The 16,164-nt window shown below is 39.0% G+C and overlaps 1 protein-coding gene across 1 annotated transcript in view; it reads left to right on the forward strand.

The window, feature by feature from the left end:
* Positions 1-16,164, forward strand: part of LOC102866468 (primary ciliary dyskinesia protein 1-like) — a 274,244-nt gene that overhangs the window by 205,466 nt on the left and 52,614 nt on the right. Inside the window, exon 20 of the mRNA XM_006902504.1 lies at positions 6,113-6,204. Within this exon, the coding sequence (XP_006902566.1) occupies positions 6,113-6,204 (92 nt within the window). The remainder of the gene's footprint in view (positions 1-6,112; positions 6,205-16,164) is intronic.

Here is a 16,164-nt window from a genome sequence, read left to right on the forward strand (position 1 = left end):
GGATTGATTCAGTGACTGGGATAATTGGGATGGGAGTGTAAGAGACAGTGCGATTGGCACAGGACAGAGCAGAGTTTAGGGTTGTTGTATATAGGGTTGCTATGAGTCACAAGCGACTTGACGGCACATAACAACAACAACAACGACAAGTAAAATTATACTGAATATTGTTTTAAAATGGCTGAAAAAGTGCATTGCTAGAGAGCTTTCAGATATTAAAACTCAATTTGGAAGAAACTATGGAACAAGTGTTTATCATTGCTTATGTCAAAAGAATCCTGCCTGAAAGTAGAGAATACCAGAAAGATGTTTACTTGTGTTTTATTGACTATTCAAAGACATTTGATTGGGTGGATCAAAGCACATTATGGATAACATTGAGAAGACTGGGAATGCCAGAACACTTTATTGTGCTCATGCAAAACCTATACATAGATTAAGAATCTCCAGCAAACAAGGGAACACTGCATGGTTTAAAATTAGAAAATGTGTGGATCTGAGTTGTATCCTTTTACCACCTATTTAATCTGTATGATGAGCAAATAATTCTGTATTTCATATAGCTGGAATGTATGAAGAAGAATGTGACATTAAGACTTGAAGATTTATTAACAACCTGCAGTATGCAGATAGTTCAGGCTTATTTGCAGAAAGTGAGGAGGACTTTAAACAGAATACTTCAATATGGATTACATCTCAACACCAAGAACATCTCATTGCTGGGCGAATAGGTAACATCATGATAGATGGAGAAAAGATTGAAATTGTTAACAATTTTATTTTATTTGGATCCATAATCCATACCCATGGTAACAGCAGTCAGAAAATCAGAAGACATATGTTGTTAGGAAAATAGGCTGTCCCATGTGCTAACGAGCAAGAATATCCATTTAAAAGTTAACATGTAGTAATCTAAGCCTGGTATTTTCATTTGCTTCCAATGCAAATGAATGAGAGAAGAATTAATGGCTTTGTATTGTGGTACTGGAGAAGAGTACTGAATATCTTGTGGACTGTCAAAGAACAAACAAGCTGGTCTGTTGAAGGAAGTGAGAACAAGCTGCTCCTTGGAGGCAAAGATGGTGAAACTTGGTTGCATATACTTTGGGCAAGTTGTCAGAGGGGCCTAGTCCTTGAAAAATGTGTCATGCTGCAAAGGTAAAGGGTCAGAGAAAAGAGAGGAAGACCTTCAACAACATGGATATTATAGAGATCGTAACAATGGACTTAAGCATAACAGAGATCATAAGGATGGAGTTAGACATTGCAAGGTTCAGTTCTGTTGTTCATAGGGTCACTAGGATTCATAGTTGACTCAGTGGCACCTAACAACAGTGACCTACAAAGCAGCTTAGCAGAAACTAACTGGTCTTGGTAACATGGTGTGTGTATTAAGAGAAAATGTTACTATGTGGTTTTCCGACCTAAGACCAGACACCCTTCCTGCAGTCTAGCTTGCCTGCCCTATCTCACCTCTTCACCTAATACACTAGAAGCCAAAGCTACAGATGTGAATGGAGTGATAAGTTTAGAAGAAAAAGATGTTGTAGTTCCAACAGTGGCTAAAATAAGCAGCTATATGAAAACAGCAAATAAGGAGACAAATGAAGCACTTGATTGTAAACAATGAAGCCTGACTGTTTTGAACAGCTAACTGCTCACAGCGGGAACCCAGAACTACAGCATTATCCACACCAGCGACAACAGAAAGTTATAATTTGGCCCCTTGTTTTCCATACACTTCTGGGATCAGGGGAGTAACTTTCTCCATCACCACCCCCCACCAAGTGAGGGAATGTTCTCCAGGGGCCTGTTCCAGCTCCAGCGGAGGGCAGGCCTGAGCCATTTTCTGTCTGGCTCAGGAACATGCAGATGGCTTTGTATTCAGACTCCCTCTGGGAGCCAGGAGGCTCAGCTGGCCTGGCCTGCAGCAGCCCTGGATTAGTGGGGATACCACCTATTATTGGACTTCTAGCCTTTCACTAGACACACATATAAATGACCTAACTCAACGTAATTCACAGCCACATTTAGAGCAGCGCACCAAATTGACATCCACATTCCCAATGACAGAGCTACAAGAGACAAAAATTTTACAGTTGTAAGTAGAGAAATTCAAAATTCCACAATAAGAGTAGGTGACTTGAATACAATACTTCCCAATGAAAGACAGAATTATTAGAAAGAAACCCATCAGAGACAGAAAATTTTAAAATACAGTTACAAACTCGATTTTATAAACAGAACACCCAACCAGGGCACATGAAACATCATTTAGAATATACCATATGTTGTTGTTGTTGTTGTTGTTGTTGATTGCCTTCGAGTCAAGCATGACTCATAGTGACCTTATGAACATGTCTGAAGCTTTTCTATAACTATTAATATTTAGAGTCAACAGAGTTTCCAGAGGCATGTTGTTTAGATAGTGAATGCCACTTCTGATACCATATGTTACGTCACAATATTATTTATTTCAATGACTTAAAAAATACTTCAAACAGTTCTTTCTTTCATCTGTTCCAATGCAATTACCATTATCTATCCACTCTTATCTAAAATGAATATGTGATTAGGCATTATAAGCATGACAATAGCCCAGAATAAGAGATATATCATTGCAAAGTGGACTGGGGGAGGTGGGGGAGTGGGTGAGGGGGTAAAATGTGCAACAATGAATGAATGAAAATCTAACTTCTCTGTAAATGTTCGTTAAGATCACAATTAAAGTACAATTTTATTTTAAAAAATGCTTCAAAACATCTGATCACAATGCTATAAAATTAGAAATCAGTAAAAGGAAGATCAAGGGGGAAATAACAAGTTCACGGAAACAAACATTCTGTTTGCAAACATTACTAGGTAATGGAAAAAATATTTTAAAAATTTGAATTTTTTCTTAAAAATGAGAATGAAAACACAAACATACCACATGGGACTATCATAGGAAATAGCAAAAGCAATACTCAGAGGTCAGATTACCACTAAGCATACAAATTTTTTAAAAGATCTAAAATCAACACTTTAACTCAACATCAACTTCAAGCAGAAAAAAAATATTGACAGCCTCCAGAAAATAATTAAATACCGGATAGGACAACAACAGCAAGAATAAGGAAGCCAAGAAGATTATTTCTTTGAAAGGACTAATTAAATTGGAAAGACACTGGCAAAGAAAAAGAACATGCTAATAATATAAATAAGAAATGGAATGGAATGATGTCACAACACAAACAGCTGGAAATAAAAGGATAACAGAATACTATGAAACAATAAACCCCAACAAATTTGAGGACCTAGAAAAAATGGGGAGTTCTTATGGCCTAATCTGTTGTTGTTATGTGGCACCAAATTGACTAAGACTCAGAGACAGCCTATGAACAATGGCTCTCAAACTCGAGCCAGCCTCACAGTCTGACACACCTGACCCCATTGCCATTTCATCCAAGGTCATCTTCTCTTGCCCTGACCCTCCACCCTTCCAAGCATGATGTCCTTCTCCAAATACAAGTCCCTTCTGGCAACATGCTTAAAGTATATAAGACAGAGCTTTAAAATCCTTGCATCCAAGGAGAAACCTAGTTTCCCCCTTTCTAGGATAGAGCTAGTTGTTCTCTTGGCAGTACACATTGTTGTTGTGTACTTTCAAGTTGGAATCGACCTATAGCTGACCCTCCGCAGATTGTCAGAGGCAGTTAATTCCACAGGAGGAGATTGTTCATCCTTCTGCTGCAGAGCAGCTGGTGAATTCAAACCAGGTGCCTTTGGAATTGCATTAGAATGTCATACCACCAGGACACAAGAACTACCTACTGTGGTAGTCCATAATAAGTTCAGTATTCTTCACCAGCACCACAACTCAAAGGTATCAGTTCTTTTTCTGTCATCTTTGTCTAGCTCTCAGATGCATAGCAAGCATTTGAAAAGACCATGGCTTGGATCAGGCACACCTTAGTCTCTTCACTTAAAGTGTTGCTCTTTAGCACTCTGCAGAGGTCCTTCACAACATATTTCCTCAATGCCTCTCCTCCCAAGGGTGTAGCTTGTGGATCCAAGAAAGATAAAATTGTTAACAACTTCAATCTCTTTTCCATATATCATGATGCTGCCTATTGGCCTTTGTTTTCTTTGGTGAGGATCTTTATTTTCTTGGTGCTGAGATGCAATCCATATTGAAGGCTGCAGTCCCTAACCTTCTGCAGCAAACACTTCAAGTTTCTGATGATGCTCCAATCCTGATGCCAAATTCTTCTTCATGAAGTCCAACTTTCTTGAGTGATTTGTTCAGAGTACAGATTGAACAGGTCTGGAGAAAGAATACAGCCCTGATGCATATCCTTTCTTATTTTTGGATCATGCGCTATTTGACTCCTCTGTTCCGACAACAGCTTCTTGGTCTAAGTAAAGGCTTCATACGAGCATAACCAAGTGTTCTGGGGTTGCCATTCTTCTCAAAGTTAGCCACAATTTTTTTGTGGTCCATACAATTAAATGCTTTTGCATAGTCAATAAAACACAAATAGACATCTTCTAGTGCTCTCTGCTTTCAGCCAAGATCCATCTACATCAGCAATGTATGCTCTAGTGCCCACAGTCTCTTTTAAACCCAGCTTGTATTCCTGGCAGTTTTCTGTCATTTTTAGATATGCTTCAGTAAGATTTTGCTTGAATGTGGTTTTAGTGATATTGTTCAATAATTTCCACACTCTGTTGTATTACCTTTTAGAGGAGGAGAGCAAATGAATATTCTCCAAATTTGTTGGCATGACATGATGATCACATCTATGGCTACATCTGTTTGTTCACATATGCCAATTGATAGTCCATCAATTCCTGTGGCTTTTTGTCCTCCAATTCCTTCAGAGCAACTTTGACTTCCTTCTTTATTACCAAGTGTTCTTTTTTATACACTGCTTCCTGAAATGGTTCTGTATCAACCAATTCTTTATGGTATAGTAACTCTGTATATTCCTTCTATCTTCTTTTTAAAAAAATTTCTTTTATACTGGTTTACATACAAAATTCGAAAGTTTATATACATTGTTTTTCACACCAGATCTTTTCTCTTTCATTTACCCACCCCTCTCTCCACCCATAAAATTGTGTGATCCTCATACTCATTCTATAATGGTCTTATACCGTATTTGTCCTTATGAGATTGCATTAGTTCACTTAGTATAATCCTCTCCAGCCCCTCCCCTGTTAGGTAATAATTTACAAAATCATTGCTCCTTTGTGCTGCAAAGTTTTCCATTATGTGAATATACCATAACTTCCATCTTCTTTTGATGCTTCCTGGATCCTTCAGTATTTTGCTTATAGCATCCTAAAGTATTGCAACTCTAGGTTTCAATTTGTTCTTTGGTTTCTTTGGCTTCAGAAATGCCAGACATGTTCTTCCCTTTTAGTTTTCTGACTCCAGCTTCTTGTACATTCACGCCTCAAGTTTCACAACTTCAGGATGCTATGGGGGAAATATTGAGAGATCTAGGAAGCATCAAAAGAAGATAGAAGAAATGCATGGAGTCACTGTACCAAAAAGAATTGGCTGACGCAGAACCATTTCAGGAAATAGCATATGATCAAGAGCACCTTTGTTTTCACAGCATTGTTTTTGTTGTGTTCATGCTGGTGGCCACTGATTTTAATTTGCTTCCATATTGATAGCATTTGTGACTCTGATTTCTCTTCTCATTTACTTCCTTTACTTTTTTACCCTTCCTTGTGTAACATTGGTGAAAGATCCAGAATATGACACAGAGGTAGAATAAATATTAATTTTGTGTATTAAAAAAAATGCAAAACCAAGTCTGCCCTTCATCATGAGGACATGTTGTACCTCATAAACCTGATGAAAGAGGGAGGAAAATTCTCATTTTCCTTAAACATCGTTATGTATTGTCTTGTTCAGTGTCCTTTATGGTACAGTTATCATTTATTGTTGTCGTTATTATTATTAAAATTAAATTATACTTAATGGCATGTTAAATTTACAAATTAAACTTCTAAGACTGAAAACAAGTACAGTTGAATGAAATAGAAGTTGTTGCTGGATTTTGTCCTGCTAGCCATTTCTCTCACACTTGGTACCTTTTTCCTGCTTTCACTACAGGACATTATTTCTGGTATAATGCACTGGAAGAAGTTCCAGTCACTGATCCTGTCCTCCCTACCAAACACGTCTAAGACAGAGACAACACAGAGGTAAGTAAATCAGCTCATGGGTTTATTTCACAGAGGCATGTTACCCTACAAGATACAGAGGTTGTGATGTAGAAAAGCTAAATACTAGTACTATACCAACTCATATTCATAAGGAGGATTGTTAATCAGAGAATTACAGTGATGTACCACTGATTCTCATATTTTTAAATTTTTTTCTTCATTGAAATTGTTGTTGTTGTTGTTGTTGTTGTTATGTGCCATAGAGTTGTTTGCAACTCATAGTGACCCTATGTACAACAGCTCAGATCCCTGCTCTATCTTGAGACATCCTCATTGTCTCTGACACACCTACCCCCATCACCCTAATCAATGAGACAATTCATCTCCTTCATGGTCTTCCTCTCTTGTGTTGGTGTTCTTCCTCCCTTCCAAGCGTGATGTCCCTCTCCAAGGACTGGTCTCTCCTTGCAACATGCCCAAAGTATGTCAGACGGAGCTTCAGAATCCTTACCTCCAAGGAGCGAGCAGTCTGGTTTCACCCTCTCCAGGACAAACCTTTTTTTGTTCTCCTAGCAGTCCATGGTATATTGAGTACTCTTCTCCAGCACCACAATTCAAAGGCATCCATTTTCTTTCTATCATCTTTAGGCATTGCCCAGTTTTCTGGTGCATAGCAAGCAATTGCAAAGACCATGGCCTAGATCAGGCACACCTTAGTCTCCAGACTGACATTGTTGCCCACAATACTCTGGAGATGTCCCTGACAGCATTTCCCAATGCAATTCGTCTTTTGATTTCATGGCTGTTGGTACAAAGACTGTTGGTTGTGGAGCCAAGCATACTGAAGCTGTTAACAATCTCAATCTCTTCACTATCTGTCATGATGCTGCCAATCGCCCTGTGATGAGAATCTTTTCTTGATATTGAGCCTCAATCCATAGTGAAGTCTGCAGACTTTGACCTTCTACAGCAAATGTCTCAGGTCCTCCTCAGTTTCAGCAAGCAGGGTTGTGTCATCTACATAACACAGGTAACCACTCTGATGAGTCTTCTTCCAATCCTGATGCCCATTCCTCATCATAAAACTAAATTTCCCAGATAATCTGTTCTGCATATATATTGAAAAGGTATGGAGATCAGACACAACCCTGGCATACACCTTTCCTGATTTTGAACCATGCAGTGTTTCCTTGCTCTGTTCTGATGACGGCCTCCTGGTCCAAGTATAAGTTTCACATAAGCACAAAAATAAAAACTTTAAAAAATTAACTTTGCATATTTCCATACCTTTTCAACCTGTATGCAGAGCAGATTATCCGAGAGGCAGGGCTCTATGAGGAGAAGCGTGGCGTTAGGATTGGTGGACGATCTATCAACAATCTGCATTATGCAGATGAAACAACCCTGCTCGCTGAAACTGAGGACGACCTCATGCACTTACTGCAGAGGGTCAAGGACTGCAACCTTCAATATGGACTGAGGCTCAATGTCAAGAAGACAAAAATTCTCACCACTGGACCAATCGGTAGCATCGGGATGGATGGCGAAGAAATTGAGATTGTTCACAGCTTCAGTTTGCTTGGCTCCATGGTCAACACTCTTGGCACCAGTAGCCAGGAAATCAGAAAACATATTGCGATGGGAAAGTCTGCGGTTAGGGACCTCTCTAAAGTACTCAAGAGCAACGGTGTCTCTCTGGAGACTAAGGTGTGCCTGATACAGGCCATGATTTTTTCAATCACTTGTTATGCATCAGAGTTGGACAATGACTAGGGAGGATAGAAGGAGAATTGACGCCTTTGATCTGTGGTGCCGGAGAAGAGTATTGAATGTACCATGGACTGTCAAGAAAACAAACAGATTCATCCTAGAGAGGGTTGAACCAGGCTGCTCCTTGGAGGCAAGGATTCTGGGGCTTCGTCTGACATACTTTGGACATGTTGTAAGGAGAGACAGGTCTTTAGAGAGGGACATCATGCTGGGTAGAGTAGAGGGACAGCGCAGGAGGGGAAGACCCTCTATGAGGTGGATTGATTCAGTGACTGGGGTAATCAGGATGGGTGTGTCAGAGGCAATGAGATTGGCACAGGATAGAGCACGGTTTAGGGCTGTTGTACATAGGGTCGCTATGAGTCGCAAACGACTCGACGGCACATAACAACAACAACAACAACAATGTCTATCTGTGTTTCATTGGCTATGCAAAGGCATTTGTGCGGATCACAGCAAACTGTGGCTGACTCTGAGAATGGCAATCCCAGAACGCTTGATTGTGTTTGGTTGTGGATGTTGTTAAAAGCTACCAAGTACGACTCATATATCCGCCCTACAAACAGCCAGTCTGAACCCTGTCCTATCCTGTACTATCCTCATCATCCCTAAAACACTGAAGCCCACTGCTGAAGTCACTGCGTTAATTCATCTTATTGGAAGCCTTTCTCTCCTTCGCCTGCTCCACATCCTTCCAAGCATGATGTCCCTCTCCAATGGCAGGGATATAGTGTTGTTAGGCGCCATCAAGATGAATACAATTCATAACAACTCTAAACAAAAGATCTGAACTGTTTTCTATTCTGTGCCATTCTCAAACTTCCTGACACACTAGAGCCCATTGCAGTGTCAATCCATTTGGTTGAGGATCTTTATCTCCTTTGCCAGCCCTCTACCTTCATCATATCCCTCTCCAAGGAATAGGTCCTCCTAGCAACATGCCTGAAGTAGGGAGGCAAAGCCTCATCATTTTTACCTCCAAAGAGCACTTGGGATGCACCTTCTCTAAGACATTTTTCATTGGTTTTTTGGTAGTCCATGGGATGTTCAGTGCTCTTCTCCAACACCCCAACTCAAAGGCATTAATTTTTCTTCTTTCATCCCTATGCATTGTTCAGTTCTCAGAATGATCAGAAATATCATTATTTCCTGAATCAGATGCACTTTAGTCCTCAAAATGACATCATTACTCCTCAATAATTTGGAAGGTCCCTAACTGCAGACTTTCCCAATACAATATATATCCTTATTTCCTGACTGCTGGTGCCAAGGGTGTTAATTGTGGATGCAAGTTGTTCAGTTTCAGTATCTTCTTTACCCACCATGATGTTGCCTATTCCAGTGGTAGGAATCTTTGTTTTCTTGACACTGAGATGCAATAGAAATTAAAGGTTGTATTCCTTGGTCCTCTCCAACAAGTGCCTCAGTTCATCCTCACTTTCAGCAAAAAGGTTGTTTCATCTGCATAGTGCAGATTATTGATGAATCTTCCTCCTCTCCTGATGCCACATTCCTCTTCATAGAATTCAGCTTCTCAAATAATTTATTCACTGTACAGATTAAATAGGTATGGAGAGATAATACAGTCCTGATACACTCCCTTCTTAATTTTTAACCATGAAGTGTTCCCCTGTTCTGTTCACACAACAGACTCCTGATCCCAATAGAGGTTTCACATGAGCACAATTAAGTGCTCTGGAATTCCCATTCTTCTCAATGTCAGCCACTACTTACTATGATACACACGGTTAAATACCTTTGCATAAATAATAAAGCACAAATAGACATTCTTCTGGTATTCTATACTTTCAGCCAGGAGCCATCTGACATCAGCAATAATGTGCCTGGTGCCACAGCCTTTCCTAAATCCTGCTTGAATTTCTGACAGTTTCCTATCTACTCTTCTAGACATTTTTTAGTGGTCTTCAGCTTGCATATGATATTAATGATACTGTTCAGTAGTTTCACACTCAGCTGGATCACCTTTCTTGGAAAGGTGAACAAATATGGACTTCTTCCAGTCCATTGGCCAGACAGAGTTCTCCAAATTTCCTGGCATAGACTGATTAGCACATCCAAGGCTGTGTCTGTTAATTGAAATAAGTTAATTGCTATCACATCGATTCCTGGGGCCTTATTTTGTGCCAATGCCTTCAATGCAGCTTCTACTTCCTCCTTCATTACCATTGGTCCCTGCTATTATGGTAATTCCTGAAATTTTTCAGTGTCAATCAGTTCTTTCTGATACAATAACCCTGTGTATTCCGTCCATCTTCTTTTGATGCTTTCTGGGTCATTGAATATATTGTCCATAACATCTTTCAGTCTTATTCTAGTTCAATTTTCAGAGTCTCTTCTGACATGTATTTTTGTTTTTCCTTTCTCCTCTGTCTCTGTAATGAACTTTTGCTCTCTTCATAGATGATATTTTTTTTTATATCATCGCACAACTCATCTGGTCTTCAATCATTGGAGTACAGTGCTTCAAACCTACTCTTAAAATAATTTTGAAATTCAGATGGAATAAATTTAATATTATATTTTGTTTCTCAAGGACTTATTTTCATTTTCTTCAGCCCCAACTTTAACACGCACATTACGTAATTGATGGGCTAAGCATCTATTGATGGTCCACATGGCATAATTGTAACTGCTTATACTCCAACGATTCCTTCCACAGATATAGTCAATCTGATTCCCATGCAGCCCATCAGGTGAGGTCCACGTGTAAAATCACCATTTATGTCTTCTTAAAAAGGTATTTGCAGCTGCCTGCATGAGTCTCGTCACCTGTGTGTGTCCTTGGTCATTCAGTTGGTAGAAAGGTGCAGCCGGAACCCTGCGCAGCCGGAACCCTGCGCAGCTGGAACCCAGCGCAGCCGGAACCCAGCACAGCCGGGAGAAGGACCTGAGAGCTAGAATTTGGATCACACACAGGCCAACTGAGTCCTGGCCAGAGCCACCAGGAGTAAATGGGTACTTTGGGAAACAAACTGTTGTAAAAAAGGGAGCACAAAATATATGTAGGTGCTTCTCAAAACATTGCTGTGGACCAATGTGGACATTTGAGAGCCAGGGAGCTGCAAGCATTGGTGGGGTGCAGTAAACATCGGTGGGGTAGAGTGAGGTTCAGTGGGGTTCAGTGAACTGAAGCAGGGAGCTTGGGGCTGCTGCGGGATCCCCCCACCAGGAGCAAGCAGAGCAGCAGAAAATTGAGTGAGGTACTTGAGGGCATCATGGCTGATTGCTGGAGCAATTTTGGAACCCCATCACTTTAAATAGGAAGGAGTGAGACAAATGAAGCTTGACTGGGGTGGCAGACCCAGTTCTAGAAGAGAAAACCAAGGCTTCCGTTCAGGTCTCTCCAGCACCCCACTCCCATGTGCATCTGCGTGTGCAGCTTCCACCCACTCACCCACATGTGTGTTGACATGTGCACCCAACCTATGTGCATTTGTTTGTGTGTCTGCCCAACCTTCTTCTGGAGCAGTGACGTCAGATCAAGAACCAGATATCACCTCAGGCACGAAAATCTCTACCACAGTAATGTCCTAAAATAAGCAGACTGCCTACTCAAAACACAAGCCCAAAGCAAGATATCACCCCATAAAAGTGACACAGTAGCAATGGATTTCCTGAAGCCACAGTCTGATGGAACTTTCTGACACAGAATTCAAAAGAACAATGATAGAATATTATCAGTGGATGAAAAACAAATTTGAAGAACCACAGGACACTGGAAGCAAAACTCAGGAGAACATTAAAAAACTTTCTAAAATAATGCAGATAAAACTAACAAGGCATTAGAGGCCCTGAAAAAAAAAAAAAAAAAAAGAAATCATGATCCAAAATATGAGGTTCAAGGTTTTAGACGCTATCAACATGATGGAGGGACACATGAAAAGAGTTGAAGAGATAAAACACAGAATGAGTAAAATAGAAGATAGAATTGTCATCACTGATCTGCTAGAGCAAAAAAAAGCAGAATAAAAAAAAAGGAAAAAGAAGAAAACCTAAGAATAATATGGGACACCATCAAGAGGAATAACTTGCACATCATTGGAATTCTGGAATAAGAAGAAGCAAGTAAAGGCACCAAAAAAGTTGTGGAAGAACTACTAGAAGAAAACTTCCCAGGCATAATGAAAAATGAGAGAATATATATTCAGGAAGCTGAGTGAACACCATATAGAATAGACTACAAAAGAAAAACACCAAGGCATATCACAATCAAATTTGCCAGAACTAAAAGTAAGGACAGAATGCTGAGAGCATCAAGGGAGAAACAACAAGTAACCTATAAGGGAGAGCAGATAAGATTAAGTTCTGTTTTCTCAGCAGAAACCATGTGAGGAAGAAGACAGTGAAATGATATAAATATTGAACATTCAAAGAACACAACTGTCAACTGAGAGTACTGTACCCAGCAAAATTGTCCATCAAATATGAAGGAGAAAGAGATAGTTCCAGAAAAACAGAACCTAAGAGAGTTTGTAAAAACAAGATCAGCATTGCAAGAAACACTGAGAGATGTCCTTCTTACAGAAGTGACACAGAAACCAGGATGGACCAAAGTAACTAGCAACAATACCAAAAAGAGCTCAACAAAATTATAGCAATATAACCTTGCCTCTCAATAATCCTACTGAATGTGAATGGTTTAAATGCACCACTGAAGAGAAAAAGAGTAGCAGATTGGATTTAAAAAAAAAAAAACACCAAAATCTATCAATATACTGTCTACAAGAGATACAACTGAAAGATGACGATAAAGAAAAACTAAAAAGGGTGGAAAAAATATACCAAGTGAATGGCAACTAAACAAAAAGCAGGAGAAGCTATATTAATCTCTGATAAAATAAATTTCAATGCAAAAACCATCACAAAGCACAACGAAGGTCAATACATAATGTTTAAAGGGTCAATAGAAAAAGAGGACATAACAATAATAAATATCTATGCACCAAAAGATAGACCTGCAAAATATATAAAACAAATAGTAACAAAACTGAAAAACGAAATGGACAACACTACTTTAGTACTTGGAGACTTCAATACACCACTATCAAGAAAAGATAGAACTACCAGAAAGAAACTCAATAAAGATACTGAAGAGTTAAACCACACAATAAAATAACTCAATCTCATAGATATTTATAGGCTAATGCATCAAAAAAAAAAACAAACCACAGTATACCTTCGTCTCCAACTTGCATGGAACGTTCACCAGAATAGATCACATCTTGGGCCATAAGGAAAGAAACAATGAATTAAAAAACATAAAAATAATACAAAGCATCTTCTCAGATCACAATGCTTAAAACTAGAAATTAATAGCAAGAGGATAAAGGAGAAAAACTGTACATTTGGAAGCTGACCAACACCTTGCTTGAACACGAGTGGATACTAGAAGAAATAAAAAATGAAATTAAAAAGTTTCTTAAAACAAATGACAATGAAAACACCACTTACCATAACCTCTGGTAAACAGCCAAAGCATTAATCAGAGGTCAATTTATAGCAATAGGCAAACACATTAGGCAGGAAAAAATGACCACTGACTCTCCAACCCAACATCTCAAACAAATTGAAAAATAAAAGCAAGAAAACCCGACACTGTCTAAAAAAATGAAATTATAAAAATTAGAGCAGAAATAAAAAGAAAACCGAAAAACAATTGAAACCGTCAACAAACCTAGGAGTTGGTTCTTTGAAAAGGTCAATAAAATCAACAAACCACTAGCAAAACTAACAAAAGAAAACAAGGGGAAGACACAAATAATCCAAATGAGATATGAACTGAGCAACATCACAACAGAACCAACTAAACAAAAAGGCTAATATCATAATATTATGAAAACCTATACTCGGCTCCACAGTCAACACTCTTGGTACCAGCAGTCAGGAAATCAAAAAGCGTATCGCGATGGGAAAGTCTGCCGTTAGGGACCTCTCAAAGGTACTCAGGAGCAACAGTGTCTCTCTGGAGACTAAGGTGCGCCTGATACAGGTCATGGTATTTGCAATCGCTTGTTATGCATCAGAGAGTTGGACAATGACTAGGGAGGACAGAAGGAGAGTGGATGCTTTTGAGCTGTGGTGCTGGAGAAGGGTACTGAATGTACCATGGACTGCCAGGAAAACAAACAGATTCATCTTGGAGAGGATTAAACCAAGCTGCTCCTTGGAGGCAAGGATTCTGGGGCTTCGTCTGACATACTTTGAACATGTTGCCAGGAGGGACGGGTCCTTGGAGAGGGACATCATGCTGGGAGGGTGGCGGGACAGCGCAGGAGGGGAAGACCCTCTATGAGATGGATTGATTCGGTGACTGGGGTAATCGGGATGGGTGTGTCAGAGGTGGTGCGGTTGGCGCAGGATAGAGCAGGGTTTAGAGCTGTTGTGCATAGGGTCGCTATGAGTCGGAAACGACTCGATGGCACATAACAACAACAGCATACTTAAACAAATATGAAAACCTACAGGAAATGGACAAATACTTAGAAATGTATAACCTAACTAAACAGATGCGAACAGAAATTGAACACCTGAAGAGACCCATTACAAAAGAAGAAACTTAAAAGGTAATAAAACAACTTCTAGCCAAAAAAAAGCCCTAGACCAGATGGTTTTACAAGTGAATTTTATCAAACATTCAGAGAAGAACTGTCACCAATTCTAAATAAACTATTTCAGAAAATATAAAAAAATGGAATTCTCCCAAACTCATTCTATGAAGCAAACATATCCTTGATACCAAAGCCAGGAAAGGAAACCACCAAAATAGAAAAATTATAGGTCAATATCTCTCATGAACAAAGATGCAAATATCCTGAACAAAATACTGGCCAGTAGACTCCAAGGATACATAAAAGAAATAATTCACCATGACCAAGCGGGATTCATAACAGCTATGCAAGGATGATTCAACATAAGGAAAACAATTAATGTAATTCATCATATAAATAAATCAAAGAGCAAGAACCACATGATCCTTTCAATTGATGCAGAAAAGGCTTTTTACAAAATCCAACACCTTTTCCTGATTAAAACACTCAATAAAATAGCATTACAGGGGAATTTCTTCAACATAGTAAATAGTACATGCACAAACCAGAGAGCCAACATTGTTCGCAATGGAGATTAAAGGCTTTCTCTTTAAGAACAGGAACTAAGCAAGGATGCCCACTAACACCTCTTATTCAATATTGTTTTTGGAAGTCTTAGTGATAGCAGTAAGTCAAGAGAAGGAAATGAGAGATATCCAAAATGGCAAAAAAGAGGTAAAATTATCTCTATATGCAGATGACATGATAGTATACTTAGAAAAACCTAAAAATTTAACAAGAAAACTACTGGACATAGTTGACTAACTCAGCAAAGTGTCAGGGTATAAGATCAACATACAAAATTCAGTTTTCTCTGCAGTGACAAAAAGAATGCAGAGCTGGAACTAAGTGAAACAATATCCTTCACAATAGCTAATCACAAGATTTAATACTTGAGACTAAATATAACCAGAAACACAAGGGATCTATTCAAAGAAAATAAAAAAAAAAAAAAACTACAAGAAACAAAAAGAGACCTGGGAAATGAAAGAATATTCCTTGCTCTTGGATAGGAAGACTTAATACTGTGAAAATGACAATACTACAAAAGGCAATTTACACATTCAATGCAATCCCAATACAAATATCAATCCCATTCTTCAATGAGATGGAAAAGGCAATCTCCAATTTCATTTGGAATGGAAAGAAGCCACGAATAAGCAAAGCACTCCTTAAAAAGACAAATAAGGTAAGAGGCATCACACTCCCTGATTTCGAATTCTGCTACACTGCTGTGGTGATCAAGACAACGTGGTACTGGTACAATGACAGACACATAGATCAATGTAATAGAATTGAGAATTCAGAAATCAGCCCATCTACCTATGGTCAACTGATTTTTGACAAGGAGATGAAATCAGTTAAGTGGGGAAATGACAGACTTTTTATCAAATGATGTTGGCAAAATTGGGAAACTATCTGCAGAAAACTTAATCAAGATCCATACCTCACTCCATACACAAAAACCAACTCACGTGGATCATGGACATAGGACTAAAACCAAGGACTATAAACTTTATTAAAGAAAAGCTTAGAAGAACTCTAGAAGTCCTAATCCACAACATAAACAGTCTTCCAAGCATCGTGAAAAATCTACAGTAAGGAGAGGATTAAATAGATG

This window comes from Elephantulus edwardii, unplaced genomic scaffold (genome assembly GCF_000299155.1).
Source record: "Elephantulus edwardii isolate Elephantulus edwardi_28Jun2011 unplaced genomic scaffold, EleEdw1.0 scaffold00419, whole genome shotgun sequence".
NCBI classification, from domain to species: Eukaryota; Metazoa; Chordata; class Mammalia; order Macroscelidea; family Macroscelididae; genus Elephantulus; species Elephantulus edwardii.